The sequence below is a fragment of the Cervus elaphus genome, chromosome 15 (assembly GCF_910594005.1).
Source record: "Cervus elaphus chromosome 15, mCerEla1.1, whole genome shotgun sequence".
Taxonomy (NCBI): Eukaryota; Metazoa; Chordata; class Mammalia; order Artiodactyla; family Cervidae; genus Cervus; species Cervus elaphus.
In genome coordinates, this window is record NC_057829.1 from 33,118,410 (window position 1) to 33,136,560 (window position 18,151).

General features: G+C 45.7%; 1 protein-coding gene across 2 annotated transcripts in view; it reads right to left on the bottom strand.

Moving 5' to 3' along the window:
• The window catches only part of DLG5 (discs large MAGUK scaffold protein 5), a 120,283-nt gene that overhangs the window by 42,661 nt on the left and 59,471 nt on the right, over positions 1–18,151 (bottom strand). For both annotated transcript variants that reach the window (XM_043925222.1, XM_043925221.1), the window contains 3 exons: positions 17,320–17,482; positions 15,871–16,014; positions 15,122–15,305 (listed from right to left, as the gene is read on the bottom strand). In XM_043925222.1, the coding sequence (XP_043781157.1) occupies positions 15,122–15,305; positions 15,871–16,014; positions 17,320–17,482 (491 nt within the window). The remainder of the gene's footprint in view (positions 1–15,121; positions 15,306–15,870; positions 16,015–17,319; positions 17,483–18,151) is intronic.

Sequence of the window (18,151 nt, forward strand, 5' to 3'; positions counted from 1 at the left end):
AAAAACAAGAATAGGAGCTGATTGTGGCTCAGATCATGAACTCCTTATTGCCTAATTCAGACTTAAATTGAAGAAAGTAGGGAAAACCACTAGACCATTCAAGTATGACCTAAATCAAATCCCTTACGAACATACAGTGGAAGTGACAAACAGATTCAAGGGATTAGATCTGATAGTGGACAGGGGTTCGTGACACTGTACAGGAGAGAGGGATCAAGACCATCCCCAAGAAAAAGAAATGCAAAAAAGTAAAATGGCTGTCTGAGGGGGCTTTACAAATAGCTGTGAAAAGAGAAGTGAAAAGAAAAGGAAAAAAGGAAAGATATACCCATTTGAATGCAGAGTTCCGAAGAGGAGCAAGGAGAGATAGGAAAGCATTCCTCAGTTATCAATGCAAAGAAATAGAGGAAAAGAATAAAATGGGAAAGACTAGAGATCTCTTCAAGAAAATCAGACATACCAAGGGAACATTTCCTGCAAAGATGGGCAGAATAAAGGACAGAAATGGTATGAACCTAATAGAAGCAGAGGATATCAAGAAGAGGTGGCAAGAATATACAAAAGAACTATACAAAAAAGATCTTCACAATCCAGATAATCGTGATGGTATGATCACTCACCTAGAGCCAGACATCCTGGAATGCGAAGTCAAGTGGGCCTTAGGAAGCATCACTACAAACAAAGCTAGTGGAGATGACGGAATTGCAGTTGAGCTATTTCAAATCCTAAAAGATGATGCTGTGAAAGTGATGCACTCAATATGTCAGCAAATTTGGAAAACTCAACAGTGGCCACACAACTGGAAAAGGTCAGTTTTCATTCCAATCCCAAAGAAAGGCAATGCCAGAGAATGTTCAAACTACTGCACAATTGCATTCATCTTACACGCTAGCAAAGTAATGCTCAAAATTTTCCAAGTGAGGCTTCGACAGTAGGTGAACCGAGAAATTCCAGATGTTCAAGCTGGATTTAGAAAAGGCAGAGGAACCAGAGATCAAATTGCCAACATCTGCTGGATTATCGAAAAAGCAAGAGAGTTGTAGAAAAACATTTATTTCTGCTTTATTGACTATGCCAAAGCCTTTGACTGTGTGGATCACAGCAAACTGTGGAAAATTCTTAAAGAGATGGGAATACCATAACACACTGGCCTGGCAGGTCAGAATATCTGACCTATCTCTTGAGAAATCTGTATGCAGGTGAGGAAGCAACAGTTCGAACTGGACATGGAGCAACAGACTGGTTCCAAATAGGAAAAGAAGTACGTCAAGGCTTTATTTGTCACTGTGCTTATTTAACTTATATGCAGAGTACATCATGAGAAACGCTGGGCTGGATGAATCACAAGCAAGAACAATCAAGATTGTTAGGAGAAACATCAATAACCTCAGATATGCAGATGACACCACCCTTATGGTAGAAAGTGAAGAAGAACTAAAGAGATTCTTGATGAAAGTGAAAGAGGACAGTGAAAAAGTTGGCTTAAAGCTCAACATTCAAAAAACTAAGATCATGGCATCTGGTCCCATCACTTCATGGGAAATAGATGGGGAAACAGTGGAAACAGTGGCAGATTTTATTTTTGGGGGCCCCAAAATCACTGCAGATGGTGATTGCAGCCATGAAATTAAAAGACGCTTGTTGCTCCTTGGAAGAAAAGCTATGACCAAACTAGACAGCATATTAAAAAGCAGAGACATTACTTTGCCAACAAAGGTCCATCTAGTCAAGGCTATGGTTTTCCCAGTAGTCATGTATGGGATGTGAGAGTTGGACCATAAAGAAGGCTGAGCACTGAAGAATTGATGCTTTTGAATTGTGGTGTCGGAGACTCTTCAGAGTCTCTTGGATTGCAAGGAGATCCAACCAGTCCATCCTAAAGGAGATCAGTCCTGAGTGTTCATTGGAAGGACTGATGTTGAAGTTGAAACTCCAATAATTTGGCCACGTGATGCGAAGAGCTGACTCATTGGAAAAGACCCTGATGCTGGGAAAGATTGAAGGCGGGAGAAGAAGGGGATGACAGAGGATGAGATGGTTAGATGGCATCACGGACTCAATGGACATGAGTTTGGGTAAACTCCAGGAGTTGGTGATGGACAGGGAGGCCTGGCATGCTGCGGTTCATGGGGTCGCAAAGAGTCCGACACAACTGAGCAACTGAACTGAACTGACCAGTTTCCATGGCTGATTTTGTGTCCTTTTGCTGAAATAAATTTTATCCATGAGTACAATTACATGCTAAGTTGTACAAATCCTTTTAGTAAATCAGCAAACCTGGGGGTGATGCTGCATACTCCAACACAAGTACCTAACATGTTCTGGTCCTGTCCTAGATGCTGGTGATGGTGGTCAGATACAATGACTGTGGTCTGAGGCCCTTTTAACCTGATACAGACACACACACACAGGGACAGAGATAGGTAGATAGTTAGAAAAACAGACCAAATAAAATAACCTGAGAGCATAAGAAGGGCTGTCAAGGAAATAAAAAGTAAAATAGAATAATGAGCTGGAGAGGGATTTTTGAGCCACAGAGTAGGTCAGGAGAGAGGCTAAAGCCTGAGGAGGCGTCTCTAAGAAGGTGACTTCTGAGCTTGGGTGCAAACAAAGAACAGCAGCCAAAAGGAACGAGCAAGTTCAAAGGCCCTGAGGCAGGAATCACCAGCCACGTTCCACGCGCGAACAGAAGGGCAGGGCAGAGGGGCTGGAGTCCAGGGAATAAGCAGCAGTGGACACACAGAAAAAAGGCCAGAGAAGTGGACACGGCTACAAGGCGCACCGCAAAGATTGTATCCCGAGTGACATGGGAACCACAGGAGGGTTTTAAGCAAAAGAGCGTTCCATTCTGACTTAGAGGTACTGACGTTCTTCAGGTGCTGCCTTAGAGAACAAACTACAAGATGAGCTAAGAGGTGGTCAGGGCCTGCTGACCTCCGCTAAGCACCTCAGGGGATCTGAGCCCTTGGGTGGGTTTATTTCCTTATTCCTCAAATGACAGCACTGAACCAGAAAAGCCTGTTTAACTGTTCCAACTCCAGTCTAGGAATCACCTGGCTCATCCAACATAGATTCTGGGTTATCAGAAGATCTTTGCAGTCAAGAAAACCAAAACCTGCAACTAGTGAATATTCCCTTTGGAGGGAGGTAAACCCTCAATAAATATGATTAACAAGAAAGAGCTAATTCAAATGTCAGAATTTTTCAGAGAAAGGGAAAGTGAGTTCACCCCTCTGAGACATTATCCCCTAGGGCTGTGGACTATGGGAAAAAAGGGAATCACAGAAATCAGCTCACTCAGGGCTTTTAGTCTTTTTCCTTTTCTCCTTTCTTCTTTTTTTAAGGCAAAACTCTTTTCCTTCAAAGGAAATTTTATGACACCAAACTAGAAAACTCATTGTAAAAAACAGTATACAGGCTCCTCAGGTGATTAAAATCAACAGTTTTATAAAAATGCTTCGCTGTTGCAGATCAGGACTGCATGCTGAGAAATGGTCAGAAAACCACTGACAGAGCCTCACTTCATCTTTTAAAGTCTTCTTAAAAAATACTGCAGTATCTTCCAAACATACAGTAAAGCCCAGCAAATAATGCAGTAAAATGTTAAGAACCCACCACCATGCTCTCATCTTAAGGCAATCAATGAGGGATTGATTTCAGGACTCCTTTCAGATACCAAAATCCATGAATGCGCAAATCTTTTATGTTATACAGTGTACACTGTGTGTGTGCTTAGTCGTTCGGTCGTGTCTGACTCTTTGCGACCCCATGGACTGCAGCCTGCCAGGCTCCTCTGTCCATGCACAGGCTGCCTATACTTCAAATCATCTCTATTATACATAATACCTAACACAATATAAATGCTTTGGAAATAGTTGCCAGCAAGGCAAATACAAGGTTTGCTTTTCCAAGCTTTCAGGTATTTTTCCCCCAGTTCCTGGTTGGTTGGATCTTCAGATGTGAAACCCAAGTACATAGAGGCCCAACTCTACTTTGTCACATATCTCAAACTGCTTTCCGGAGATAAAAATTATTACAGATGCTTAGCTAAAGCCCTCAATATAGCCTTCTCGTATTCAGTACCCCTCACTTCCCCCTCCAGAATTGCTCCCTTACATTTGCTATCAACCATCAGAATGCGTAATATTTTACTTACACTAGTTACGTACTCATGAAAATTCCTAATGGTGTTACATGTGCTTCCTTTTATGCAATTCTGCTTTTGAGGCTTAGGCAGTGGTGCAGGCAGTATTTCACTGTGGAGTACATCACACATTTTTAGATTTTTAAACATTTTATTAAATATAACTGACTTGCAATGTTGTATTAGTTTCAGGTATACAGCAAAGTGATTCAGTTATATATTTATATACATATATATGTGTGTAGTCTTTTTTTAGATTCTTTCCCGTTATAGGTTATTATAAGATATTAAGTATAGCTCCCTGTGCTATACAGTAGATCTTTGTTGGTTATCTATTTAAAATACAGTAGTGTATGTTGTGGACAGATTTTTTAGGTTGAAGTACGGTGGCTCAGACAGTGAAGAGTCCTCCTGCAATGCAGGAGACCCGGGTTCCATCCCTGGGTTGGAAAGACCCCCTGGAGGAGGGCATGGCAACTCACTCCAGTATTGTTGCCTGGAGAATCCCCATGGACAGAGGAGCCTGGCGGGCTATAGTCCACGGGGTCGCGAAGAGTCGGACACAACTGAGCGACTGAGTACATACACATAGGTGATTTACGATGTGCTATTTTCTGCTATACAACAGCGTGATTCAGTTATACATAAATACATACATTCTTTTTTATATTCTTTTCCACTGTTTTATCACAGGATGTTGAATGTATTTCCCTGTGCCACACAGTATGACCTCACTGTTTATGCATTCTACATATAAGAGTTTGCATCAGCTAATCCCAAACTCCCAGTCATCCATTTCCCACCCCTTTTTCTCCCTCAGCAACCCCAAGACTGCTCTGCATCACGCCTGTCACTGTGACAGATGTTTACATCATCTTTCTCTTCTTTTTTTTTGCTGTTATAAATGATACTACTGTGAACTCTGTCCATGTCTCCTCTCCCACATCTGTGAGATGCTCCCCTATGGTGGACATCTAGAAGTAGAGCTAAAGGTCATAATATGGACTCTTCCCCGCTAACTGGACGATATAAAATTGCTCTTCCAGTTCACATCCCACCAGCCTGGGCAGGAGTTCTGAGAGTTACTGTCGTCAACACAGCCTCACCAAGATTTCAAACATCAGGTTTTCCTCTTAATTTTTAAATGAGATAAAATACACATCACATGAAACTGTCTCAGCCATCTTTAACCCTCTTAGTATATATTTCAGTAGTGTTATGTATATTCACACTGTTGTGCAACCAATCTCTAGAACTTTCTCATCTTGCAAAATTCTGTCCCCATTAAACAACAACCAGCTTTCCTCCCCTTCTCCCAGTCCCCGGCAGCCACTCTTCTACCCTGTTTCTACGAATCCAACTGCTCGAGACGTACACACAGTATTTATACATGGGATCACACATTACTATCTCTTTGTAACTGACTGATTTCATTTAGCATAACGTTCTCAAGGTTCATCCAGGCTGCATTACATGACAGGATTCCCTTCCTTTTAAAAGATGAGTAACATTCCATTGTATATGTGTACCGCCTTTTGTTTATCCACTCATTAGTCAAAGGACACTTGGGATGTTTCCACCTTTTGGAACCCATGAAAACGGTCAGATTTCTGAAGTAATGCCTATCTCATGGACCAAAAAATGTCTTTAGAAAAAAACAAAAACAAAAAAAAACTCGCTTTCCTGATTACTAGAAAGGGCAACGTTCTCCTTACATTTACCTAACGTTTATTGACTATATACAGTTTCTCTTCCATGAATTGCTTGTTCATATCCTTTATTTTCCTTCCCTTCCTGCCCCTCCCATCCCCCTCTCTCCTTTCTGCAGGACTTTTAAATTCCAGGTACTAATCCCTTTCCAGTTATATTCATTACAAGTATCTTTTCCCAATATATAGCTTTTAAATTTTCTTAGTGTCCCTTGTTTCTAAAATTTCACATTTTAATGTGATAAAACTGATCAATCATTTCCTTTATGGTTTGTGCTTTGGTTGTTTTCTTTAAGAAATTCTTTCCTTCCATGGATAAAGAATATGTAGTACATATACACAATGGAGTATTATTCAGATATTATAAATAATGAAATAATGCCATTTGCAGCAACATGGATGGACCTAAAGATTGTCACACTTAGTGAAGTAAGTCAGACGGAGAAGGAGAAATATCATATGGTATCTCTTATATGTGGAATATAAAAAGAAATGATACAAATGAACTTATTTACAAAAGAAAAAGAGACTCACAGACTTAGAGAATGAACTTATGGTTGCCAGGGGGAAGGGATAGGTAGGGAACTTGAGATAGACAGGTACATGCCGTTATATTTAAAATACATAACCAACAAGGACCTACTGCATAGCACAGAGAACTCTGCTCAATGTTATGTGGCAGCCTGGATTGGAGGTGAGTTTGGGGAAGAATGGATACATGTATATGTATGGCTGAGTCCCTTTGCTGTTCACCACAACCCCGGAAGCCCTGAAACTATCACAACATTATTAATTGGCTATACCCCAATACAAAATAATAACCCCGGAAGCCCTGAAACTATCACAACATTATTAATTGGCTATACCCCAATACAAAATAATAAGTTTAAAATTTAAAATAAGAAATTCTCAGTCAGGATAGCTGCTATCTAAAAGTCTACAAGCAATAAATGCTGGAGAGGCTGTGGAGAAAAGGGAACCCTCTTACACTGTTGGTGGGAATGCAAACTAGTACAGCCACTATGGAGAACAGTGTGGAGATTTCTTAAAAAACTGGAAATAGAACTGCCATATTACCCAGCAATCCCACTCCTGGGCATACACACCGAGGAAACCAGATCTGAAAGAGACATGTGCACCCCAATGTTCATCGCAGCACTGTTTATAATAGCCAGGACATGGAAGCAACCTAGATGCCCATCAACAGACGAATGGATAAGGAAGCTGTGGTACATACACACCATGGAATATTACTCAGCCATTAAAAAGAATTCATTTGAATCAGTTCTAATGAGATGGATGAAACTGGAGCCCATTATACAGAGTGAAGTAAGTCAGAAAGATAAAGACCAATACAGTATACTAACGCATATATATGGAATTTAGAAAGATGATAACCATAACCCTATATGCAAAACAGAAAAAGAGACACAGATGTACAGAACAGACTTTGGGACTCTATGGGAGAAGGCGAGGGTGGGATGATCTGAGAGAATAGCATTGAAACAAGTATATTATCAAGGGTGAAACGGATCACCAGCCCAGGTTGGATGCACGAGACAAGTGCTCAGGGCTGGTGCACTGGGATGACCCAGAGGGATGGGATGGGGAGGGAGGTGGGAGGGGGGTTGGGGATGGGGAACACATGTAAATCCATGGCTGATTCATGTCAACGTATGGTAAAAACCGCTACAATATTGTAAAGTAATTAGCCTCCAACTAATAAAAAAAAATGAAAAAAATAATAATAAAAATATGAAAAAAAATAAGAAATTCTTTCCTTCCTACCTTGAGATCATGAACATACTCTCTCATTAGTTTTTCTAAGAGGAATTTTATATTTCACATTTAAATCTCTAAACTATTTATTTAAAGTATTAGAATATATTTTTGTGTATGTTGCAAGATGAAGATAATAACATTATTCTTTTCCATAAATCACAAGACAAAGGAGAAATGGCCCCCCAAGTGCAGAATGAACCAAGGATCCCCGAATTTGTCCAGGTGCAGACGAGGGCTGGAGCACCCCAAGGGTATCAGCTGACACAGAGCCCACGACTGAGGGGCGAGAAGGGCATCCCAGAAGGGGGTGCCCACACATGCCCAGAACACACAGAGCCAGTGGGGAGCTCTCCTGACTTCAGGCTCACATCTGGAAATGATCCAGCTTCTAGACCAGATTTCCCTGTCTTCTGGGCAGCACCTCAAACAGTCCAATTAAAAATCACTCCAAACGTTTTATTCTCTAAACATCCCCAAGCCAGGTGAGAACCAAAGAACAAAGGCACTGCTGCCATTCCCAGAGTTTTCCACGAGGTGGCGGCCCTGCGTAGACCAGCCAAATGCACTCCCATAGCTGTCCAGCCTTCCAAGCTTCATTAAGAAACAAAGCTCATTAAGCTCTCATCACAAGAAAAAATTTTAACTGTGTAAGTTGATGAATGTGAACTAGACTTGCAGAGGTGAGCTTGTCACAATGTATACAAATATCAAATCATTATGTTGTAGACCTGAAACTAATACAATGTTACATGTCAATTATACCTCCGTTAAAAAATTAATAAAATAAAAATTATGTTATCCCAATATTAAAATAAAACCTAATTTTAAAGGTGGCTTTGAAATGACGCAAAGAAAAACTCTGTTGTGAGCATTAGCCCAGCAGAGCCCACCGAGACTACACACTGAAGCGGCCTCTCTTCCCTGGGAAATAGTCCCCAAATGCCCACCGTAAGGAGCTTGGATGGGGTCTGCATGATGCCCCAGGCACAACTTAGCACCAGTGAATCCGCTGCCAGGATGGGTCACAATTTCCTATTGAGACAGGATCAATCAGAGAAAACCACAGAACAGACCCAGGGATCTTTTCTGATGCCCAATCCAGCCTGCTAACGCAACAGGCTCAGGGATCAAAAGGAACCCTGGGGAGATCAGGCTGATACCTAGCGCTGTCCCATTCCACAGGTGAAAGCTCTGCGCAAGAGGGTTCTGCTTATTATGAGCTGAAATCTACCTTCCTCAACTCCTAACGTCTCGTCTGAGCCCTTAAGGCACAAGAACAGTCCCTTTCCCACAGGACAGCACCCAGATACTCAGAGGCTCATGGGGCCCCTAACACTTCTCAGCTTTTCTCCACAAACAGGGCTGAGAATCCTGCCTATGCTAATGTACTCAAAAGCCTCTGGAGAAATTTGGGAAAAACCACAGCCATAGTTAACACCAGAGGATTTAAAAGACTATCTTATCAGTCTAGAATTTTTCCTTTTTATGGTTAGAAGATTATGTTCTTAGTAGACAGTTAGACACAAACATACTAACCATCAAACGTTTAGCTTCCCAGCTAAGGCTAACAGCAGTCTGAGAGAGAATATTTACATTTGGCCCAGAGTTCTAAAGTGAAAAAGCTGATACACTTCTCAGCTCAGGCAGGCAGCAGTCTTTAGAGATGACTCCCATCCAGCCTGTGAGGAGGGCATGGAAGTGGCCCAGGGGAGGCACAAGGCCAGGGTCTGGTCCCATTCACACAGCAAGACAGCCACAGCCTGATCTGTTCCCCACAAGGAGGCCAAGAACAGCTGTACCCTTGCTCCACACTGGTCAGAAACACGCTGGGCTTCTCTGAGAGCCAGGCCCTTTGGAGACTAAGAAACCCAATTCCTGGGTTATCGGCGGAAAAGAAGTCAACTTCCATGAATCACCAGGGAAAAAAGCATATTTAAAGAAAGGTAACAGGGCCAAAAGGAAGAGAGGGAAGTTTCCTGGAGCCTCAAGTTTCTCAAATAAATTGGTAGAACCAATTAAAAAAAATAAAAAAGCATTACTTTGAACCTTCTAGTTATACATACCTCTAAGAATCAAACTTTAGAAAAACACACACAAAGGAACGCAAGGATATATGTAAGGGTGCCCACTAAAAAATTATTTCTAACAGGAAAAAGTGCAGACTACCAAGATGCTCAACAAACAGAATGCTGTTAATAAATGACTGACAACTAACCTATAAAATATCTTGTTGGATGTTTCAAATTTACAGAAAACAAATGGAGACCTATGATATATTGTAAGTTTAAAAAAAAAAAAAAGGCAGGTGGCAGAAAATAAAAACAAAACTTTGTGTGTTAAGTTTGACACAGAAAATGTCCACATGGAAATATCCCATGGGGTTCAGAGAGGTCAGTCACCTCCATGGAGTGACGCTGGGGCTGAGTGACTTCACTGTCACTGAAGGCTTTTTTTTCTTTTTTAACCAGAGATCACATAGGTACTACTATAGTGAAGATAGAAGATGCAAAATTATCCCCTACGTTGCTCCCCCACCAAGGCTTGGCCATCTCTGCCCCAGATTACTTGGGTATCCAGACAGCGCATTCTGACTGCAGTCCCTTGGAGACAGAACTGCTACATCATGCCCGCCCCCCTCCCAACACACACATGCATGCAAACACACGCAGCCACACACAAAAAGCCACCTGTCTGCCACTTTTAGTGAGGAAGAGGTCCTAGGACCCAAGCCCACAGCACCCTCCCCACCGGCTGCCTCATTTCCTCTGAGATAAATCACACAGAGGGCTGGGGAGCCCACAAATCCCTCGAGCAAACATGCAAGTCAAACAGCACCATTTACCCCGCAAGGGCCTCTTCAAGTTAACAAGGCGTGGGAGGATCCAGGCAACAAAACCAGCCTTGTCCGGCGAGGTCGGCCTTTGCCCCAGGGAGGAGACCTATGGCCGCCCCCGTGTCCCCGCTTCCTCGGCTGCTGGCCTACCCGAGACCTGAGCTTTTCACAGCCCAGACGGCCACCTCAGACCTGGTGAAGAGGCTAAGGCCCTGGCCTGGAAGAGCAGGCGGCCCGGTGGCTCAGATACACCCTTGGCCCCCACCAGTGGGGATGGGTTTCCTCTTCTTGTGGGATCCCGAGGCGGCCCCCAAGCCACTTGCTAAGGGGCACTGGTGTAGTTGAAGAGAACTGGGGACACTCACTGACCACTGTAATCAGCTACCTCACCCCAAGGGTCAGAGCTACAGGAAAAGAAAGAGGAGGAGTGGGATGGAAGAGCACCAGCGGGACTCCTGCTGCCCTGGTCTCTTCTTAGCGCCCCGCTTCCAGGAACCTTCCTGTTACCATGGCTGGGCCAGGCCCGCCCACTCCCACCGCCGGACATGCCGCCACGTAACCAACCCTTCTGATCAGGGGCTCTCTGTCGGCGATGCAGCCAAGAAATTGAAACACGCCTGCTCCTTCCACTTGGAGGAAAACGTATGACAAACCTGGACAGCGTATTAGAAAGCAGAGACATACAGTCTCTGCTAGACACACAGACATATAGTCAAAGCTGTGGTTTTTCCAGTAGTCATGTACGATGTGAGAGGAGGACCATGAAGAAGGCTGAGCACCAAAGAACTGATGCTTTTGAACTGTGGTGTTGGAGAAGACTCTTGAGAGTCCCTTGGACTGCAAGGAGATCGAACCAGTCCATCCTAAAGGAAATCAACTCTGAATATTCACTGGAAGGAATGAGGCTGAAGCTGAAACTCCAATACTTTGGCCACCTGATGGGAAGACCCACTGGAAAAGACCCCGATGCTAGGGAAGACTGAAGGCGAAAGGAGAAGAGGGCAGCAGAGGATGGGATGGTTAGACAGCATCACTGACTCAATGGACATGAATCTGAGCAAACTCAGGGAGTTGGTGAAAGACAAGGAAGCCTGGCGTGCTGCAGGCCATGGGGTCACAGAGTCAGACACAACTTAGCAACTGAACAACAACACATCAGAGGGCTCACAGAAAAGACTCTAGGTATCTCCAAGTATCTCCAGCTTAGGGGCCTGCCCTGAGCCTGCACTGGGTTAATTCCACATAAGGCATCAACAAATATCAGAGAAAGAAAATAAACCATAGAAACAAATTTTTCAATAGAACATAGCTTGTAACAGGAAAACACTGAAAATAGTCCAAAGGTCAGTCAATAGGAGACTGTTAAATCAATTATGCTGCTTTTATGTAACTCAATACTCTGCAGCAGTTAAAAACAAGGAAGTAGAATTTGTACTGAAAAAGAAAGATGCACATGACATATTCAGTAAAAAAAAAAAAAAAGCATGCTAGCAATAAAAGCACTGTGCAATTCCATTTTGTCGAATACGTTAATAAGATATAAAGCATTCCATGTGTACTGATAAAAATCTCAAACTTTTCATGGTGATATACTCATGGTTAGTTATTTCAGTGGAGTGAGGCTACAGGAAGAATTATTTTCTTTTTTAAATGTCTGCATCGATTCTTTAATTATTTACAAAATGCATATTAATTTTACAATTAAGAAAAGTATAAAAACATGAAGAAAGCACTGGCCCTTCCACTTTTTAAACTATTTAATCTAACCGTCATTCAGTAAGGCAGAGCAGGCCAGGAGGCTCCAGCGGGCGAAGGGCACCCTGGAGGGGCCAACAGAGTCTGTACGGACAAGGAGAGGCCCTGCAGAGGTGCATGGAGACCCAGCAAAGGGTGAAAAGGGGAATGGTGTGGGGAAGGAGGCAGCAGAGGGAAAAGCAAGCAGGTACACATACAGCCACTAAGTAAATAGACTAAGAAGAATCAAAACAAGATTTCTCACTGCTGGAAAAGGGAGATACAAAAACGGAAAGGAAAAAGACAAGAATGAACCTGTCACATTGTGGTTCTGCACCGGAACTAGAAATGTGAGTGTGAACTCAGGGTTTCCAACATACATATTACATATTGAAGGTACAGGTATATTAGGAAGAGAGAAAGAGAGACACATGGCAATAGATATGAGTGCTTGTTTGTGTGGTGGGGGTGTACTCAGATATTCCCACTCTGTTCCCTGAAAGGTCCTAGAAACCATTACCCCCCAGGAGCTCTGAATACACCAAATATACCCAGCATTCAGACTTGCTTCTATTCTCCGCTAAAAAGAACGTGAACTCCTAGGAAAAACATCTGATTTCCAGGACTACGGCAAGATAATTATAAAACAAGCCTAAAACATCTTGTGCCAGAGAACAAGAATGTGCTCAAAGAACAAGGGGATATGTCGAAAAGACAGAAAAGGGACTTCCGTGGTGGTCCAGTGGTTAAGAATCTGCCTTCCAATGCAGGGGACTTGCCCCTGGGTGAGGGAACTAAGATCCCACATGTCACAAGCAACAAAGCCTGTGAACCACAGTAAGGGAAAAACCGAGCACTGCAACTAAGACTGGACACAGTCTTAGTTGAATGAATGGATAAACAAATAGGGAAGCAAGCTTGAAGTGGTTTCCACTGGCCATAGGGGTATATACAACCCACTGAGTAGAACCATGAGAGAGAGAGAGAGAGAGTGTGTGTGTATGTGTGTCTGTGTGTGTGTGGAAAGAGGTGTGTAAAGGGAAAACAAGTATCACTACAGTGGTGAAGCCTAGAGACACCACCTTAGTCAAATGATCAAAGTGAACATCCTTAGTAGTTAAGTCATATCAAGCCAAGTCCCAATCAACAGGATGCAACAAGAAAAGGCAGCTTCAGCCTGTGAAAGTCCTGCCTAAGATGAAAAACTCATCCGACCATGAAAGAAAGAAAGAAAGTGAAGTCACTCAGTCATGTCAAACTCTTTGCAAACCCATGGGCTGTAGCCTACCAGGCTCCTCCGTCCATGGACTTTACCAGGCAAGAGTACTGGAGTGGGTTGCCATTTCCTTCTCCAGGGGATCTTCCCGACCCAGGGATAGAACCCGGGTCTCTCGCATTGCGGGCAGACGCTTTACTGTCTGAGCCACCTGGGAAGCCCTAACCATGAGCATCAGACAAATCCAGACTGAGAGACTACCTAGAAAATAACTAACCTGTAATCTCCCAAAGCATCAAGGTCACACAGGTCACAGCCTGCGGAACTGTTCCGGGTTGAAGGAGACCAAAGAGAAACAACAAGTAAACACAGCACTTTATTCCAAACGAGCTCCTTTTTCTATTAAAGACACTATTAAGACAGCAACTGGCAGAACTTAACTAGGGTCTGACAGCTGGACAGTGGTACGTAGCAACATTAATTCCTGATGGGTTACTGTTATACAGGAGAATATCCTTGTTGGCAACAAATACACATTTACACGCTCAGGGGTGATGGGACATCAGGCTGGCAACTTAAGTAAAAAGAGAAAAATTCTTTATACTGTACTTGCAGCTATTCTGTAAGTCTGTAACAGTTTCACAATTTAAAAAATTTAACTGCAAATGGAAAAAACATCCTATTAAGTTACCAGGTGAGTTCAGATAGTTATATATCAGCTTTGTGTCAATCAAACCTTAACAGTCCTCCTTTAACTGGGGGACCATAAATGCTTCTGATTGAGAAGGGGCTCTGCTTAAATCAGACCTCTGCTGCAGGGCTAGGAGGACACTCTGCCTCCTCCTGGGACTGTCTTCCAACCCAAAAGGTCCAACCATCTACGGACACAGAGCATCATCAGTCCCTGCCATGGCCCTGCAGCCCAGGCAGTTCCAGACCATAAACTACAAGAGAAGGGGCACTGGCCAACACCACCCACAGCAAGCAGTGTTCTGACCAGCCTGCTCTTCACGCCTCTGTCAATGTGAAACAAGAGCCGAGCAAAGAGAAGAAACTGACTTCTAATGCAGAGAGCAGCAAGAGAAACAGGACACACTCCCACCCCAAAACCACGATGGAAACTGTGCCATCTTGTACTTACAAAGAGATGTAACGTTTCCAAGCTTCTCTCCATCTATAATTTCACACAAAATCCATACAAAGAAGCTATAGACCCTCAAGCTCCCAGACTAAGTCAAATTCCTGTTACCCAGCACTCATACCACAGAGCACCCCCTCCTCGTTAGCCCTGGCAACACTCATAATGATACAGACTGTGTATGATTATTTGATTAACATTTGTACCCTCCATGGGACTGCAGAGTCCAGGACCACAAGGGTTGAATGTTTGCTCACAGATAGCCCCAATTCCTCACAAAAGGCAGACACCAGAAATACTTGCTAAGTAATCACACGGACGCGTGGGTAGGTGGATAGATGGGTGGTGGATAAGCAGGTGGGTAAGTGGACAGATGCACAGATAGATGGCGGGTGATAGGTGGGTGGGTAGGTAGGTAGATGGATGGATAGATGGTAGGCGGGTGCATGGGTGGGTGGGTAGGAGAGTAGGTGGGTAGAGGAGTAGGTGCAGCGGGGCTGGTAAACAGATGTGAGTGGGTGGATGCCTGACCTGAGTCTGCTCCCACGGCCCAGCCTGGCTGTACCTGCTGCTGCTGGGCCCGGAGGTCGCCGATTTCCTTCTGGTCTTCCTCATGGAGCCGCTTCATGTCCTCCCACGACTGCTGGAGCAGGTTACGTTCCCGTAGCAGTTGTCCATTCTCCCGCCTCAGCATATCCACGTCATCCTTCAGCTGGGTCTGGTCGCTCAGGAGCCGGCTGTGGAGTGTGCTGAAATGCCCCCAACACAGTGAGCGCAGCCAGCCTCCAACTCCCACCAAGGTACCACCTCCTCCTCCACCAGGTCCCAACACCCCCAATACACCAGACAGGCCACTCAAACCCGGGTGTCAGCCACATGCCAGTAAGACCCAAACCAACTTTTAGCAACCTGACACTAAAATGGCACATGTGTGAAGGCCAAGGAAAGCAGATAAGCCCCTACCCTAGTAGGGACCCAGCACCTTCAATACTGAGGGCTGAGCCAATGTCAGCAGGTGGGCAGGCAGATGCCCTCGGAGGGGCCCCAGGAGAACAAAGGGGAAAATGCCCCATTGGCCTCTGTGGACCAGAGGTCCAGCAATCTGCCTGGTTCATGCATTCAACCACTTTCCTACCAGCCATGCTTTGGAAGTTGACCATGGATGCAGTATGAAAACTGAGGCCCAAAACCACAAACCTACTAGGTGAAGGCCCACTGCTTGCTAGACAGCGAAGACAGAACCAGAAGCCCAAGCTCCGGGTCCAGAAATAAAGACTGGCAAGAGGCAGAAGCTGGGGAGCCCCAGGAACTCACTGGTAGAAGTCGGTCTCCTTGGCCACCTCCTCACACCTCTTCAGGGCGTTGGTGTGCTGGCTCTGCAGGCTCTGCAGGTCTGACATGGCCCGCACGCACTGGATCTTCAGCCTCTCGTAGTCCGGATTCAGCCTGTGGTAGGGCCTAGCCCAGACAGCAAACAGTCCAGTGAATACGCGCCCCGGGATCACCTTGACAAGGACATCTCTCCCTGAAGAGCCATGTCCTAGGTCACTCCAGCCTAGCGGTTCCCAAACACTGGTCACCTCCACATCTCCACACCACCACCTGGTGCCCTGTTGAGCCCAGGAGTCCTGGCCACACCCAGACAGCCAGAATCAGAACCCCCAGGATGGAGGGCCCTGATCGCTTATCTCCCTGGGTGGGCCTGGAGAGCTGGGAGGTGCTATTGACCTCTGGGAGCCTCCAGCAGGCCACGCGACCACCCTGCACACACACTGGGTCACCAAGTCCCTGTAACGAAGGTCCTCCTCTCCTAAGAGCAGGGATTCTCAATCTTGGGCGCATAATAAAAGACCAAGGCCCAGACCAATGACATCAGCATCCCTGAGGGCAGGACTCAGACACGGGGATTTTTTTTTTTTTTTTTTAAACTCCTAGAGGGATTTCAATGTGCAGCCAAGATTGAGAAAAATAGCCAGGAGCAGGAGTTCTCAAAGTGGGGTTCCCAGACCTGCAGCATTGTAATCACCTAGGAATTTGTCAGAAATGCAAATTCTCAGGCCAGGCCCAGACCTCCGAAATCAGACACTCAGGAGGGAGGAAGGACTGGCCAGCAATTTGTGCTTTAACAAGGCCTTGTGGGTGGTCCTGCTGTGAGCTCCAGTCTGGTGCCCCCTGCTCTAGCGGGCATCAGCAACCTCGTATAGAAGGGCTAGTCTCTGCGCAGACACCCCTCTGCCTTGTGACATCAAAGTGGCTAAGGATAGCACACACTCACGCCCAGCCCTCAAGCTGTCTGACCAAGAGACACGTCTTCAAAAAAGCCGCCCAGAAAAACCTTCCTCGGGGTGAGCCACATACCCCTGATGCTTTCAAAGGAAACAGATTAAACCGAGCCTGCTTCCACCTCCCTCAGAACCTTGCCAGAATCTCCCCAACCCTTCTCTGCTATCTACCTCTTAATTCCAACAAAAGAAGCAGTCAAAGATTTTCTTCAAAATAACAAAAAGTCAGGTGGGACCAACCCTTTTTAAAGCATGTGTGTGGCAGGAAACAACTAACATAAAGGAAACAACCACATAAAGATCTACCCAACAATGAAGCAGGCTAGAGTATCCAGGAGGCAACAGCGCCGTGCACAGAGAAACACGGATGTGTGCGGACACACAGATCAGTCAAAGGCTCAGCAACGGGGTGATTGGGGCAGGGGATGCCACGGCATCAAGGTGGTGACCTTGTCCAGCAGGGGAGGTGCATGGTCCCCACCTCTTGTCGAAGGTGATCCCGTGGGTGGCAAAGGCCAGGCGCTTCCGCAGCTCGTTCCTCTCCCGGGTCATCATCCGCAGCTGCATGGACAGGCTCTCCAGCTTCTCATTCAACTGCCGCTCGCTGAGCACAGGCGGCGGGGACGGCGCCTTCCCGGTGGTGCCTGCAGGAGGAAGGTGACAGAGGGAACTTGCTTTCGCCCAGCCCCCACCAGCAGCCGGGCGCCATCCTGGGCTCTCAGCTGGCGTTCACTGCTCACACCCACCTTCCCAGGTGGGTCCGGTTACAACCCTCTTTCCCAGATGACACCACCAAGCCAGAGAGCAAGAGGCAAGGCAGGGACCAGAGCCCAGGCAGACTGGCTCCAGCATCCACTCCCAGGGCCCTGGCTGAGGACGCTGGGGGTCCCCCTCTCTCTCCCCAACCTGGCTTTGGCACCTCCAGGATGGCCCAGCCTCATCTCTGCATCTTTGCCTGCTCCACTACCACCAGCTGTCACCCTTTTCTGGGCAAAGGGGCCGGCCTAAGCCCTGAACAGAATGGAAGACACAACCTGAAGAGGAAGGCATGGTTGCAATCCAGAGAGGCTGGCAGAGAACAGAGGCAGTCAGTTCCTAAGCGTGGCCCATGGGCCGTGTTCTGTTCTTCCCTGATCAGGGCTGGACAGTCTGCATGGCTCCCTCTTCCAAGCTGCCCGACTGCCTGAGGACCTGCTCCACCAGCCCAGAGGCGCAGCTTGGGGGAGGTGCAGGGACAGCTGGGCATGGCCAAGGGGTGCAGGGCAGCCCCAGGGCCTCTGGTAGCCCAGCCCACACAAGGCCCTCATCACTTA